At 40.3% G+C, this 15,246-nt stretch overlaps 1 protein-coding gene across 3 annotated transcripts in view; it reads right to left on the bottom strand.

Annotated features, from left to right (window-relative positions):
* The window catches only part of LOC133140958 (two pore channel protein 1-like), a 35,035-nt gene extending 20,416 nt beyond the window's left edge, over positions 1–14,619 (bottom strand). Inside the window, exons 1-10 of one of the 3 annotated variants that reach the window (XM_061261284.1) lie at positions 13,961–14,619; positions 6,929–7,059; positions 6,023–6,199; positions 5,636–5,749; positions 4,379–4,509; positions 2,194–2,282; positions 2,070–2,104; positions 1,917–1,975; positions 1,726–1,825; positions 126–242 (exon numbers count right to left, since the gene is read on the bottom strand). In XM_061261284.1, coding sequence (XP_061117268.1) covers positions 126–242; positions 1,726–1,825; positions 1,917–1,975; positions 2,070–2,104; positions 2,194–2,282; positions 4,379–4,509; positions 5,636–5,749; positions 6,023–6,199; positions 6,929–7,059; positions 13,961–14,069 — 1,062 coding nt within the window. In that variant the 5' untranslated portion in view covers positions 14,070–14,619. The remainder of the gene's footprint in view (positions 1–125; positions 243–1,725; positions 1,826–1,916; positions 1,976–2,069; positions 2,105–2,193; positions 2,283–4,378; positions 4,510–5,635; positions 5,750–6,022; positions 6,200–6,928; positions 7,060–13,960) is intronic. The other 2 variants (XM_061261285.1, XM_061261283.1) reach the window with 2 other exon arrangements.
* Positions 14,620–15,246: the final 627 nt, after the last annotated feature.

The raw sequence follows: 15,246 nt of genomic DNA, 5'->3' as shown, positions 1-15,246 counted from the left end.
TGTAGGGATGGGGGACTGATGGCCCATCAGTGAGAACAAAAGGATGCAGATGTTGTTTAACCTGGTATTTGCCAGTTCCTGACCTTGAAAAAAGCCTGGCTCTTCTAGTGTTAAAACCCGCTCACCTGCCTGCTGACCAGGAGCTGGAAGGCATGGTCAATGGCTGTCCTTTTGTGCAGCAGCAAGGATTTGAACTTCATCTTCTCCACACCGTTGAATGTGTCAAAAACCACAGCCAAAAGCTGGGAGCAAGGGAAACACATTCACACTTCAGACTACTTAACTGCTCAGAGTATAGGGTGTTGCACACTACATAATTTCAGCAAGTTTTAGCTCTTATTCCTGCAGAGGTTTGCCACAACTATTTCTAAAATGTGGCTGACAGCAATTGAGCAGGGAATGCCATTTTGATAAATCTCAGAATCTCAAAAGTAGCCTGATGTAGTTACACAGAAGTTTGAGTTCCAGGTTGGCAATTGCTTTAAATAAATAAAAATGATAATAAATTTAAAAAACCCATCTGATTTTGACAAGATCCGTTTTCTCTAGAGATGTTTCAAGGCATTTTAATTTGCTTCACTGTAGTTCACTCGTATTTGGTAACTACTAGCAGTCAGTGACATTCAAACTTCTGTGAAAACTGCACTTGCACTTGTAAGTCGCTTTGGATTAAAAGTGTCTGCCAAATGACTAAAATGTAAATGTAAACTAGCTACGGTTAGCTTCATAATTCTGCATAATCAGAGAAAATAGACACTTCACAACAACGACATGTTCCTAGCAATTATCAGAAAAGACAAAAGCCTACTGCTTTCAAAGAAAGTAGGCTACCACTGAAAAAAACCCTGAGCAACCCTGAAGCGGATGTGTGTGTCAAATTGATTGTATACAATCGGCTTAACCTATCCTTAGCATTAATGGCTTGGCCATAATTATCAGGCCTGAGTACTGGCAAAGGTGGACGAACTGGTTGCCCATATTTTAGTCCCGGGAATCTAAACCTCAGAAGTGCAAAACCCAGCGGACAATATAGTTTTGCTTTCTTTCACACACCATCAACAAAGTCAAAAAACAAGACATATATAGAGTATGTATAGAGTATAATTCCTTCCAATATTAGGAATATATTTCCGTAAATGAATGCTTCTGCATGGCCTATCACTTGCCAGAGTTGGCATTCTAACGCTAGAAGTTGTTGTTTAACGTAGACTCAGAGTGTTCTGAACAGAATGCCAGGAAGCAACCACTTCCACCAAAAGTTAACTTGAAGTCAATTCAATGGAGGCCATTGAGGATTGTGGTATATGACTATGGTTGCTTATTGACTACAGCAGACACTAAAACATTTTGATGTGAATTGGACCAATAATTATTGAGAAAACGACAAATAACGGCACAACGTCCAGATATCAATACATATTTGAGGGTGTGGGCAGTTTTACTAAAACATCTTGTGAACGCTTTGCCTGATCTTCACAAAATCTGGTCCACTAGTTCAGTACTTAAATCTGTGGAAGCACACAAGTGCCTTTGGTGCCCCTCTGCCAAAAGGTGGTGTTTTAAGAAGCAAACAAGTCAAAATGGCTTCAACCATTTGACCAATCAGGATGTAATTATGTTTGCCACATCTGTGTGAAAGGTGTCCAATGAAGAAAATATCTTAATACAGTGATAGTTAGTACACTGATGTGCCATAATTAAATGCTTATTGTGAGGAAGACCTACCAGGTTCATGATGAAATAGAGCTCAATGGACAGGTAAACAATGAAAAACACACAGGACCAGCGATTCCTGGAGTATGCTGGCATCATCACATCCGGAAAGCTGCAGAGATACCACTGGAACAATTAAAACACAGCCAGAACTCAGAAACAGCACCCAAGTCTTTTTCATAAATCAGTGTTAACCTTCTTACTTTGCTGTAGTCAGGAGCACAAACAGGCTGACAATACTGCTCTCCAGAGTGTTGAAATACTGAAAGGACAAGGGGGGGGGGCAGTCAGGATTTACAGTACACCCTACAATACATGCATTTATAATAGGCACAAAAATGAACAAGCACACTTACAGGGTCTGCTGTATTCGTGGAGAACAAACAAAAGCCTGCCAAGCAAAAGGACAAGGAATCAATCAGCATTTTAGAAATTATTCGGAGTACAAACATGTGCAAAAACAGGCAGTGAAATGCTCACCCAAGATGGAGAAGATTACCATGAAGAATAGGAGGAGGAGGAGGATGTCAATAAATGGTGGCAGTGACTGAAAGATCTGCCGCAAGTTCCTGTTGGGAAGAGAAGTGTCAGCTCAGGGTTTTTTTTGTTTTTTAAGTTATATTTTATACCACAATATTTCCTCTTTTTCCCAACTCCCGAACACAGCCAAACAGCCGATGACTCCTGCGATTCACGTGAGGCATATTCTCGCAGGTTTTCATATTGCAGACACCCCACCAATCACATCCTGCCCATGTCACCTGAGGATAAGGAGGTCAGCATATTCTTAGCTTGTGCATCTGCATGGCACCTGGTCTAACTAGGAGTGGCCACTACAGAGCGATAAGACCAATGAAAATGGCTTACCCCTTATCATTCCCCAATCCCCAGCAAGGCTGAGCCAATTGCTGTCTCGCCAATGTTGACCTCTGGCCATAGCCAGCAATGGCACAACTGGGACTGGAACACACCCAGTCGCCGGGCTGGCACTTCGCTGGGAACAGCAGCCATACCACCATGCTCTCTGTTTCTGCAGAATGGCTGAAGCTAAGCAGGTGTGAGCTCAGTTAGTATGTGGATGGGAGACCTCCTGGGGAAACTAAGCTGCTAGAAATGGGACGATCGGCCAGTATCATATAAACCCCAATGCTCCAGTGCAGTTATAGGAATGCTGTGTTTTGAATGAGATATTAAACGAGGTCCCGACTCAAAGTGGTTATTGAAGATCCCAAGACACTCACTGCAAAGATTAGGGGGTTCCCCGGTGTCTTGGCCAAATTTCCAAACTGGCTCTTTAAATCCGCCTTTAATCGTCCCCTGATTTAATTGAGCATATAATTATTCTCTCCCTCTGAGGTGAATGGATGCCGTTGCATCATGCCGTGGGCGCTACACATTGGTGGTGGTTGAGGCGAGTTTCCCCCTCATCACTGTAAATCGCTTTGAGTATGAGAAAAGCGCTATATACAGTGAGCACCATCATTCATTGGCTCAGAAATGAATCAGAAACATTGCCAATACCCTGGGCATGCCCAAGTCAACAGTTTTGTTCATTATTAATAAAAGAAAAACACCTGCTGAACTCAATAATGCCCAAAGACCCGGTGGAATACTCTCTATGGTGAAGAAAGCCCCCCTGGCAACAGCCCAAAAGATCAAAAACACTCTCCTGGATGCAGATGTCTACCATATGTAGAAGACTACATCAGCAGGACTACAGAGGGTGCAACAAGCAAACCACTGATAAGCCTGAAGAACAGAAACAAGATTAGTTTGCTAAAAAGCACCAATGAGAGCCCAAAGAGTTCTGGAACAAAGTCTTGTGGACAGATGAGGCAAAGATTAACATGTACCAGAGTGATGGAAAGAGGAAAGTGTGGAGAGAAAAAAAAGAATGCCCATGATCCAAAACATACCACCTGGCTGCCATTGAAACCTGCTTGTTTGTCTTCATCGATGATATGACTGCAGACAGAAGTAGAACAATGACTTCTGAAGTCTACATAAATATTTTATTTGCTCAGATAAAACCAAATGCCTCCAAACGTTAACCGCCAAAAAGTTGAAAACCATTGACTGGCTGAGTCAATCACCAGATCTGAATCCAATTAAACATGCCTTTTACATGCTGAAGCTGAAGCCCCCGAAAAAAACAGGAACTGAAGATACAGTAGTAGTACAAGCCTGGCACAGCATCACCAGGGAAGATGCCCAGCATCCGGTGATGTCTATGCATTGCAGACTTCAAGCAGTCATTGCAGGCAAAGGATATGTGACCAAATATAAAAAATTATGACATTATTCTACATTGTCTATTATTTTTGATGCCTGAAATGTACAAAAGGTTCTATCATTTCTAAACGCTTCATCTGATATTGATGGAAATACCTTAAAATTAAAGACAATACTCTGCACTTCAACCTCATTGTCATTGTATCATTTTAAACTCAAAGTGCTAGAGTACAGAACCAAAATAAAAAATGCGTCACTGTCCAATGAATTATGGTGCTCACTGTAAATGCATAAAGGAATTATTATTATTATTATTATTATCATTATTATAACAACCAGCGTCTTACAGCTTGATCCACCTGGAGGCCCAGCTCAGGGTGTTACACCGTGGTGTGAGTGCCAGCTTGGCGCATCAGAAAGGAAAGGGAATTACCTGCGCACAGCACCACAGTACCGGCAGTCCACTAGGAAGATGGGCCGAAGAGCCCTGGTGACGCGCAGGTGGGAGGTCTGCCTGACGAGCACCACGATGGCCTCTACAAACTGGAGCAGGAGCACACAGGTCTGCTCCACCACAGAGCACACCCATTACATTACACTGACATTGCTTTCAGTATGGTTATGTTACTTTTGTTACTACATTGGATTATATCATTCATTTTCCAACCAGACATCAATGTTTAGTTGGCAGAACAGTTCTATTTATTTCACATACAGAGCAGTCGGTCAATATTTGGGCAGTAACACAAACCTTGGCTCTCTACTCCAGCACATTGGATTTGGATTAAAACGATAAGATACGAAGGAGGGGAATCATCTTTAAGGGCTTACACCATATCCAGCAATCCATGTAGGATTTGCAGCCCTTTTATAGATAGTCCCCTCATTCTAGGGGGAAAAGTCATTAGACAAATCAACATAAAATAAAATTGTCATATTTAGCACTTGGTTGCAGGTCCTCTGAATTTGATGACTACCGAAAGCTTGCGACCCATAGGAACAGGAACTGAAGATGGCTGCTAGACAGGACTGGCAGAGTCATGTCATGTCATGTTCATCAGGAATTTTCCTGGTGATGACCTGGGAAATTGTTCAATTGTCCAATATGACCATTTATTTAAGATTGTCAATTTGTTTAGATTTTTCCCCTAAAATGGGGAGGCCATCTAAAAAAGAGCCTAATCCTACATGGATGACTGGATATGGTGTAAATAACCTAAAGATTAGAGTCAGCTATATGGCCTCATATTTATAGCTTTAATCCAAATCCAATTCTCTGGAGCGCAGAGCCAAAGCGACATAAATTGTGTCACTGTCCAAATACTTACAGACTGAATATTACAATATTATTATCACAAATTTTCAATAACGCAGATTTCACTGCAGATACAGTATGCTCTAAATCCCGCGCCACATGAGGTAAGATTTATACGTCAACTGAGAGGTGGCTGCCCTACAGGGAGCGTCACACAATCTCGCCATCATGTTCCAAACATTTTTAACCAAACATACTTCAACCACTTTGTACTGCATATTTGTTTTTACTGTTAAGCAATTGCAATTATAAAATAATATTCATTGTCAAATTAGATGATGAGTTGCAAAGATGATATGTGGGGCAAGAAACATAGCAGAGCACAATGAATGACGTCAAGCTTGATATAAAGACAGAAGGAGTGAAGATGGTTACCTTGACCATGGTCCTCTTGTGACGAATGAAGGTGTGGAAACCCAGCCAACGCAGTTTCATGCACAATTCAAAGGCTACCATCACCAGCGCGAGCAGTTCTAGGGTTGCATGAACCTGTGGAGTCCAGTCAATTCAATAGAGCTCAGCTGAAAAGACACCCATGGTTCCTGTCCTGATCCAGGAGCCTGGCAGGGTCTATCCACCAGTAATACTCTCAACCATACAAGAGAACCACTCAGTCCTAGCAGGGGATGGTAGGAGCTTGATCAAATGATTGGCACCATTTCTGCTCTAGCAGAAAGAAAAGGTAAATGCTCAAATATATCAGTAAATATCTAGCTGTATAAATGGATCTGAGTTGCTCTAGAAGACGAAAAGTATACATACATAGACATCAAGCCGGAGGGAGGGCACAGCAGGGGCTTCACACAGCGACAGCACCATCAGCAGGACCCCCGTCAGAAGCTCCACCATATAGAAAAGGTGGTTGTGGGCAAACAGGTAGGCGGCCAGCGCATTAGGGTTTCTCGGGTGGGTGAAAAACTTGTCATTATTTTCACCTTCCTAAAGATCACATACACAAAAGGGAACTTGTTCAGCTTACAGTTTACTGCAAAATGTTACATAATGTACAATGAAGTCACATTTTATCAAGGTAATGCATTCATTATGATACCATTTATGCCACTGGATCTGTAAAAACATTGATGTTTCTTAGCACCGTTCATTATAACAAAATATTAAAATATGGAACAACCTAGACACTACCAATACCAGGACATCCTTTGAAACTGAGCAACTGGATGAAAAGGATTGTCAGAGAAGTGTCAATTTGGCCTCTTTGGGAGTGTCAAGACAAAAACCACTTCTAAGATTCTAAGAAAGGCCAACATTAACTGACGCCTGGATTTAAAAGTCTTGTGACAGCCAACCTTTGGTCTATCTGGTCAATCTGTAACCTCTCATATTCATGGTTTCATTTCAAACCCAATGTGCTGAACAGAGCAAAAAGAACAGAAATTGTGCCACTGTCCAAATACTTACGGACTATACTGTAACTCTCTACGTGTTGAAATGTTAACCATCACAGTCGAGTAAAATCTTTTTTTTTAATCTTTTATTATTATTTTGACTTTGATGACGGATTCTGATTGAAAATGAATTGTTGAATGAATTTTTTTCCCCTCAACATCATCATTTCCATCAACATCATCGTAAGAAATTTCGCTTCACATTAGATGGACATATTTCCCTCTGTTCTGTTCAGACACAGCAGCAAAGGTATTCCTTCACCTGCAGGTAGATGGCAGCTTCCTGGTAGTTCATTTCCCAGCTCTGCTTCAGCATGCCAAAGTGGGATCTGTGGTCCTGGGGCCCAGGGGTAGGGATCACTGCATCATTCGCAATATTGTAGCCACTGCCATCTATACAGAAACCAGACCTCCGTTAAAGACTGACATACACAAAAGAACCAACAGAATTAAAACACGCAAATAGTAAACATGGTGTCCCCCACCACCCCCGCGCACTACTGCCAAATCCGATTTCATTGGGTGGGGACCATTATTTGACACCTGACGTTGACAATATGAATACAGTTAAAGGTATAATAGGTAAGATTTTTGCATTAAAACATTGTTACAAGACCATTGTAAATCCCTTCCTACCAAAGAAAAAGGCTCACTGACATGTTGACTCACCCTGCCTGTGTTTATCCTTACATTTGGGTTTCAAAATATACAGTTGACAGCACTCTGCACCAAAACATTGTATAACTGTACAATAATTAAAGCACATTGGTTGAAAATTGGTTCTCTAATTGCCACAGAGTTTACAGAGAAGGGGGAGGGATAAACAGTGTTGTGGTTTTAAGGTGTTTGTTGCTGCTATTCCTCTCTTGACCTTTAGAAGTCCAAAATTACCTATTGTACCTTTAAGCTCAGCTTTTCATAGATGGATAAATCATTACATGTATATAGTGCTTTTCTAGACAATCAAAGACACTTACAGTGATGATGGGGAAACAACCACCAATGTGTACCACCCACCTGGGTGATGCATGGCTGCCATTTTGCGGCCAAAAGCTCACCACACACCAGCTGAGGTGGAGAGGGAGGGAACAATCTTTTTGAATCAGGGGATGATTAGGTGCCAGGGTTGGGAACTTAGCCAGGACACCAGGGAACCCCCAACTCCTTGCAATGAGTGTAATAGGATCTTTAATAACCACAGTGAGTCAGGATTTCGATTTCATTGGGGACAATTTGACCAGATAGAAAATCGCCCCCTACTGGCCCACCGACAGCACTTCCAGCCGCAACTTAAGTTTTCCCAGGAGGCCTACCATTCAAGTATTAACCCATACCTGCTTAGCTTCAGCCTTTTACTGTGATATCAATGCTGTTTTTGTATACTGCGACTCAAAACATACTCTCAAATCCCTAGTACTATCAAAGGTTGTAACCAGTTTCTTCAGAAAGAAGAGCTGTTAAATTGTCTAGCTGAAGAATCAACAGAATAAAACTGCAGTTCTGAGATGCATTTGACGACCATATGACAAAACAATCAAAGGAGAAAAATATACCTGGTCCAACAGTCAACATTTGTTCTCTATAGTTCTAGTTTTAGGGGGGGGGGGGTTATTACAAAACCAGGACATAATTTTGTATGGAAGTCAAACTTCCCAAACACTGACAGTGACTTCAAAGCCCCCTTGCTGAATCAACTCCTTGATACTACCGTAATACTACATAAACATGAAACTGATTTCACATTATACTTAGGTTCCTCCAAATATAACATACAAGTTCATAAGCTTAGTTTGAGTTCTGAGAAAAAAAAAAGACAAAACAAATCTATAAATAGTTTAAATAAACCTTCAAAAATAAGTATCCAAACAAAAAAAATGTATGTTTGAAATTTCCCGAACAATCAATTTTCACGAAACTACAAAAAAAGGTGGAAACATCATGAAAACCAGACCAAAAGTCTTATGTTTAAAGAGAACAAAATAATAATTATTATGCTGAATTGGATTTATTATTCAATGCAGAAACCATAGTCCCATTTCCCAAAGACCCACTGCCAACACAAATCATGGGGAAAGGAAATATGCATACGTACAGCTGGCATGTAAATGGCAGGCCCACAAAAATAGAACTAATGTCTGTATCCCTGACTGTCTCTCCTCATCCAAGCACGATGGAAGCTCCCATATCCTCACCCATAACTCTTCTGCAGCCAGCCGATGAAGCACCTGACAATCCCATAAAACTGATGATTCCACTCACACAAGCAATCCACTTTCTGCTCGATGTATCCCTGTAGGCTTGTAGTAGTTTGAGATAGGGACAAGATTTTAAAAGTGGATGTTAAAAGGTTTGTGGTTCTCCAGGCTTTCTTCTCCAGTCTTGCTTGCAAGAAAACATTTTGAAAAGTAGGTCGTCATAAGTTTCTTTGAAATTGCCAGAGATTCTTGAAAAGAAGATCCCTTGTCTTGACAGTATGAAAGCCCACCACCTGGCAGATGGCAATGCTTCATGTCAGGACACTTTCTTGGGACAAAGAGGCACAGGGTCGTGGGAAGGATCAGTATTACCTCAACACAAGAAAGTGAAAAAATGAGCAAAAAAGCGCTATAGCCTATTTTATATCCAGAGGTAGAGTGCTCACAGACCCACAGTCAAAAAACAGTATTCAATCCAGAGACTGCTTCTGTTCAGCCCCATGACAGACAGAGACAGGGAGAGCTGGTGGGCCATTCCAAATCCAGTCAGAGAGACACACAATAGAGCCACTTTTTGTCATCCAACAGAGATGGAACAAAAACAAAACAAAGCCTACGGCCACTTTTTTGAGCAAGGTTTTCTTTCGCACAAGCTCAACCTGGCTCCAGTTTGAAATGAGGCTTCAGCTATAAGGCTCATCTTTTCCCATATACAGAAAAGACCTTCTGGACAATTAGAAATTGGTTTCCTGGTCTGTTTCAGAAAATAGAAAGCCAAGCTCTCACTGTTTCCAATTCAACAGGAAGCCACAGAGAATACTGACTGACTACTAGCGAATCACTAGCTCCACAACACCCTTTGGGATGCGGGACACAAAAAAGAAAGGTATCTGTGGCAATGCTGAGAAAGCAGTTTCCAGCCAGTGTGGAAGGTACAAAGGCAGCAGGATTAATGAAGTGGATACACTAACATGTGATAACATGTGGAGTTTTTTTTTTTAAAGCTACAGTGTTCTGTTATGATGAAGAAGTAGAAGAACAAATATAAAAACTTTATTTCTACTTATATACAGCCATATTGGGTGATCCACGTAGGAATGACATCCCATTTTATACATGGACCCTCTATTTTAGGGGACCAAAACTAATCAGATGGTTCGCTTCTCCGCTGTTTCTGATTAGTGAGGTGAATTCAATTGCTGCATAGTGCAGGTATAAGAAAGCTTTCAGTATCTAGTCTTCATTCTTGGCTTTAGCATGCCTTTGGAGTCTGTTATTGGTGTTTGTCAACATGAGGAACAGAGCTGTGCCAATGACAGTCAAGGAAGCTGTTATGAGCCATTATTTTTATATGAAAAACAAGTCAGAGATATAGTCCAAACACTATGCTTACCAAAACAAATTGTTTAGAACATCATCAAGGGTAAGTGTTCATCTAATTTAATTTAGAAATAAGTAACTTTATTTTTGTATGCTCTGGTTAACATTACTATGGAATGACTGTGTGTGGAACAAGTCAGACAGCAAATGGTGAAAATACCTTCTTTTTTTATCTTTTATCTACCATGGTTTGTATGAATTGTTATTTAATTTAGTAGTTAATAGTGACAACGGGTGACCTGAAAAAGGTAGAACTACAAAGCGACAAACAGGACGAAAGGGACAAACCATTTAGGGATTTCCCCATTCTGGTTTCACCTTACAGAAATTAAAGCACTTTTTATACATGCACTGAGCTCCTCAATCTTTGGGAAACACATTTTCTGTCCAACACAATTTTAGATTTGTAATCAAAAAATTCTGTGAGATGAATTTCTGGTGTAGCCTACTGTATTCCCACATTCAGACTGAAATAATGTGTTATTCTTTATTTGTATTCTGTTCGCGTAAAGCTCTGCATATTAAAAAAGTTACTCTTGGCACAGTTTCTCCTGAATAGAAACAGCCTAAAGAACAACATATTATTTCAGTCCAAATATCGCCTTTACTATTGCAGTACACTATTACAGTACGGGAGCTGTGTCAACGCATTGACAGCAGGTACGTTAGTCTAAAGTGTCGCCATATTTTACCCAATAGGAAACAATGGGACGTGCCTATAAACAGATGTTCTTTAATGTCTTCTTATTTTTATGCTTCCTTATCTGTCACATCTGTAACGTAAAAAATAAAATGACGATATACAGTGCATCCTGCACTGTAATTGTAATAACATGTCTTCTATACCCTAAGGGTAAATGTGAAAGAAGTTTCATTGGGAAATAAGTATTTTAATAAATATTTATTCATTCTCAGGTTGACGTTACTGTGGAATTGCTCCTATATAACTATATCATTACCCCTCTTTTAGACAGCATTTGTTGACACCACTAATAGCCTCGCCAATTAATCAAGGAAAATAAAACTACTGGAATTTATTATTATTATCATTATTTTTTTATTGCAACTGGTCAATAAATTGTACATTTGTTTAATTATGCTTTGCAGTATAGATAAACCTTCTGCTTAGCAGCCTAAATGATTAATCAGCTATGAATACTATTAATAAACGTGAAATTAATACAAATGAAGAAACATTAATACAATCAAGACAATATCTAAAATATATTGTTGCAGCCTACAGATAGCATATTGACATGTAGCTAGCTACCTAAAAAAATGAGATGATGCACGTTGCGGCCTTTGCAAAATCATTCATCACTTTTATTGCATAGCCTAGATTTAGATGAATATTACCTGTGATATCCTAACTATTCAGCTGGTCCGCGGAATGCGCGCTGCCTGCTAACGGGATTAACGCTATGTCTTATGGCACAACTGCGCGGTATTTTCAATTGAACACCAGTGCATGGTTCCGTCGTTCAGTAGTTCAATGCTCATTTGGCTCTCGCATTCTCTGGCTCCTTTCGGTCACGGCTAGTTCACTGGCTCAGTGCCTCTACGGCTTGCCAGATGTAGGTACTTACAGTTGTTAATTTGCAGTTGTTTGATTGGTATTTCAGTAAGCCTGTCAGCCTTCACACAAATGCTGATAAGGTCTGATAAGTATAAGTACAACTATTGGACACTGTGTAAGTCATGAAGATCACTGTCTTTGGCTAAAGCCCAGTCTACATCAAACAGACTTGAGACGGGACTGTTTATAATGTTTTTAGTAGAAAATCTTGTCTCAAGTCTGTTTGATGTACACTGGGCTTTAGCCCAAGACAGTGATTTTCATGACTTACTCTTTAAGACTAGTCTGACTATGTAAGTGCACTAACAGTTTCAGCCTGGCTCCACTTTCTAGAGAATTTTGAAAAAACGCATTCTGGGGTGGCTAAAGTAGGTGTGTGCCTAAAGTATTCTCTAACCAATCAGGTGCTGGCAGTGTTCTGTTTTGTATTGATCCATAAAAGCTGACTTGCTGACTTTGAAAATGAGGCATCAAATTAAACGGATGAAATTGTGGACATCAACAATTTTCCATCTGGATATCCGATAGATATCTATACATGACACCACCATACCCTTTGTATCATGATTCGGGCAGGGCAAGAGTGCACTGCAGATCACATTTTTATGCGAACAACTTTATATGCAGCAGAACACAATTTGACCAGTTGTATAAGCCAAATTGATATTATTTCATAAAATAATTGCATGAATAAAAATGTGTCACGATGAGGTTAGCATACAAACACATTTACAGAGAAAAATGTTTGATCTAGGGTGTAGTTACCCTCTAACTCTATGAACTTTGCCCCCTTGTGGTTGAGTCGTCAATGTCTCAAATTATTGTTGCGTTTATATTTAAATCAAACAAAAAACTGACGTAACTCTCTGTTGGCAATAGAAACAGTTTAGATGCCTATCAGCTTCTTATCTGCACAGCAGGACAATAAAACTCCAGCCTCCCCCAAGCTGAGCTCCAACTTTACAACTGACTGAAACAATAAAAGGCATATTCTAACAAACCTTGACACCATTTCTCTACATGAAAAAATCATGTTCCAATATCAGAACAAAAATATTGCTGGGACCATACCTAAGCAAATGTCATCTTGAACTACTTCTTATTAAGTGCATTGCTAGGTCATTTCAGCACCAAACTAATGTAAAACATGGTAAGCTTCTTGTACAGGTTTTCCTACCACTTCCAACAAGGTATAACGTGTCATATTCAGGCAACGGACAGTTTAGAAATATCGCTGCATTCAAATCGCAGAATGAATATACAGGCAGCTAAATGAGGCTCTAGTTCACTGAATTTAGAAATAAACTGATGCAGGTTGGTTAAAAGCATTAGGGCGATTAATCCTTTTTGGAGAGCTTTTTGGAAACTTTTGACATGCTTTATAAAAACATACTCTCATATATGTGAAGGTTCATTTTCTTTACATATTGCATCAGAAAATATGTCTGAATAGAAAAAGAAACATTTCTGATCATTCATGTGTCTGGACAAAGAGATATGGAGAGGTTTTGTACTTGGAGAGATTTGGGACACTTGACATCAGGGTGCAGTTTTGAGAAAGCTAATGTGGATTTTGAATGCCTGTCAATATTTTTACCAGATTTTGTACACATCTAGTTTGTGCACAAATATAAAATAGTTCTGGGTTGGTCCTTGACTTATAAATTGAGATATTCAGTGCTAAACTATAAAAACAAAAGGCGTTTTCTCATTGTTTAGTATTTTTTGTGCATACTGTATGTACATTTCTGAATGGTACAAGCCACTTCTTTAATTTAAGTCGACAACACATGTGTGTGCAGTAAATAGTTGAGATATTGACACTTTTATACGTGGAAAATAGGTGGAAATTGCCCTATAGGGGGGCAAAGTGGAAAGGGTTAAGGAGAGAAAGCGGGAGCGGGCAATTGAACCAATGGAGCGGGCAGGTCTCAGCATTTGGGGAGAGAGACAAACGAACGAATCTTTGATGGAGAATATACGGGTCAGTTCGTTCGAAAAGATTCGTTCGCAGACTGCCCCTACTCCAGTCGCTTTTAGCCGTACCAAATTACAATTAGTTCCGCCTGGCATCAGCTCACCGTCTGAATGTAGTGCTAGGTAACATTACGTATGAGGGCGGGGGGGGGGGAGAGAAACTTACTTTCGTTGGTTGCTGCGGCACTCTCCGATTCTTCACTTAATAAGCCGCAGCTGGCATCGTCCCAGGTGAAGATGAGAGGCACATCGTCATCTTCACAGTCTGCCATCATCTGAATGTAGTGTCGGTCTCCAACGTTACTGGTCTCGTATAATTATGAATTATGTTAGCTAGCGTTATCTAGAATTGACCCCAATTTGATTCGCTAGCTAGCACAACAGTTTGTGCGGCTACGCTCTGCGTTAGAACAGTAGCTACTGTTTTGGTCAGAATTAATCATACTAGCGATCGTCCTCGATAGTATATATAGCTAGCTAGCTAGCTACCAGCTGTGGCTTCATGTAGGTTAATAACTGTTACGGAGAGTATGGTACACATTGAGAAAAGACTACCAAAGCTGCTAGCTACGGTATTTAAAAGCCCGTCAGCGTTGCTGGTAGCAATAGTTTGTTGTGAAAACTCATATTCAAACCTATCAAAAGTTCCGCCCAGTATTCTATGTCATTGGAACAACATTTTTAGATCTTAAAAATATACGTCGTGCTTGATCAATAAACTTTAGAGTCGCAACCTCTTCCGTTCTCGTGACACATCGACCTGCGTTGTGTTCCTCTTGGTTCCTCTCTTGATAAGTTGCAACCATAGAGTGTATAAGGAACTGGAGAGGCAGGCGGAGGCAGAAGTTGCAGAAACCAATATGGCGTCCAGTCCACCGTAACTCTCAATTTCCCCATAGGCTATAATGAGAAAATGCCTGCCCTTTTCGATCAAAATAAGGTAGTTGCAATTACATTTTCAGCGCAGGTGTACCCAAAATGCATATCAGAATCCGAATCAACGCGTGATTTTAATTGACACGATTTGAAAACGAACTTATACGGCCGTTGTTTTATTCGTCGCTAGTCAACACTAGACTCTTGAGTGGTCAAAATGCGAGTCAACATGTGACTTGAGTGGTCGAACGCGTAGTTTGAACTCCCGTTGTTACTGAATTAGCGTCTGTCTGTCACAGTGTCAGTGCGACAGAACTGTGCTAAGCCAAGGTACTTTTCTTTTTTTATCGTGAGTGAGAGAGGGTGGAAAACAGCATTTTTGGTGATATTCTTTATGTGTTGTTCAAAGGAAAGTGTAGAATCAAGAATTACACCAAGGCTCCTGACTTGAGGAGAGACAGGTAGAGGGAAATCGTCAAAGGGGATGTCCAGTATTAGATAATGTGGAGCCAACAAGCATGATTTCAGTCTTGTTACTGTTGAGATGTAGAACGTTGTGGGTTATCCAGGTTTTAA

Source organism: Conger conger, chromosome 11, assembly GCF_963514075.1.
Source record: "Conger conger chromosome 11, fConCon1.1, whole genome shotgun sequence".
Classification (NCBI taxonomy): Eukaryota; Metazoa; Chordata; class Actinopteri; order Anguilliformes; family Congridae; genus Conger; species Conger conger.
Note: the sequence above shows the minus strand (reverse complement) of the source record. Positions and strands in the feature narration are given on the sequence as shown.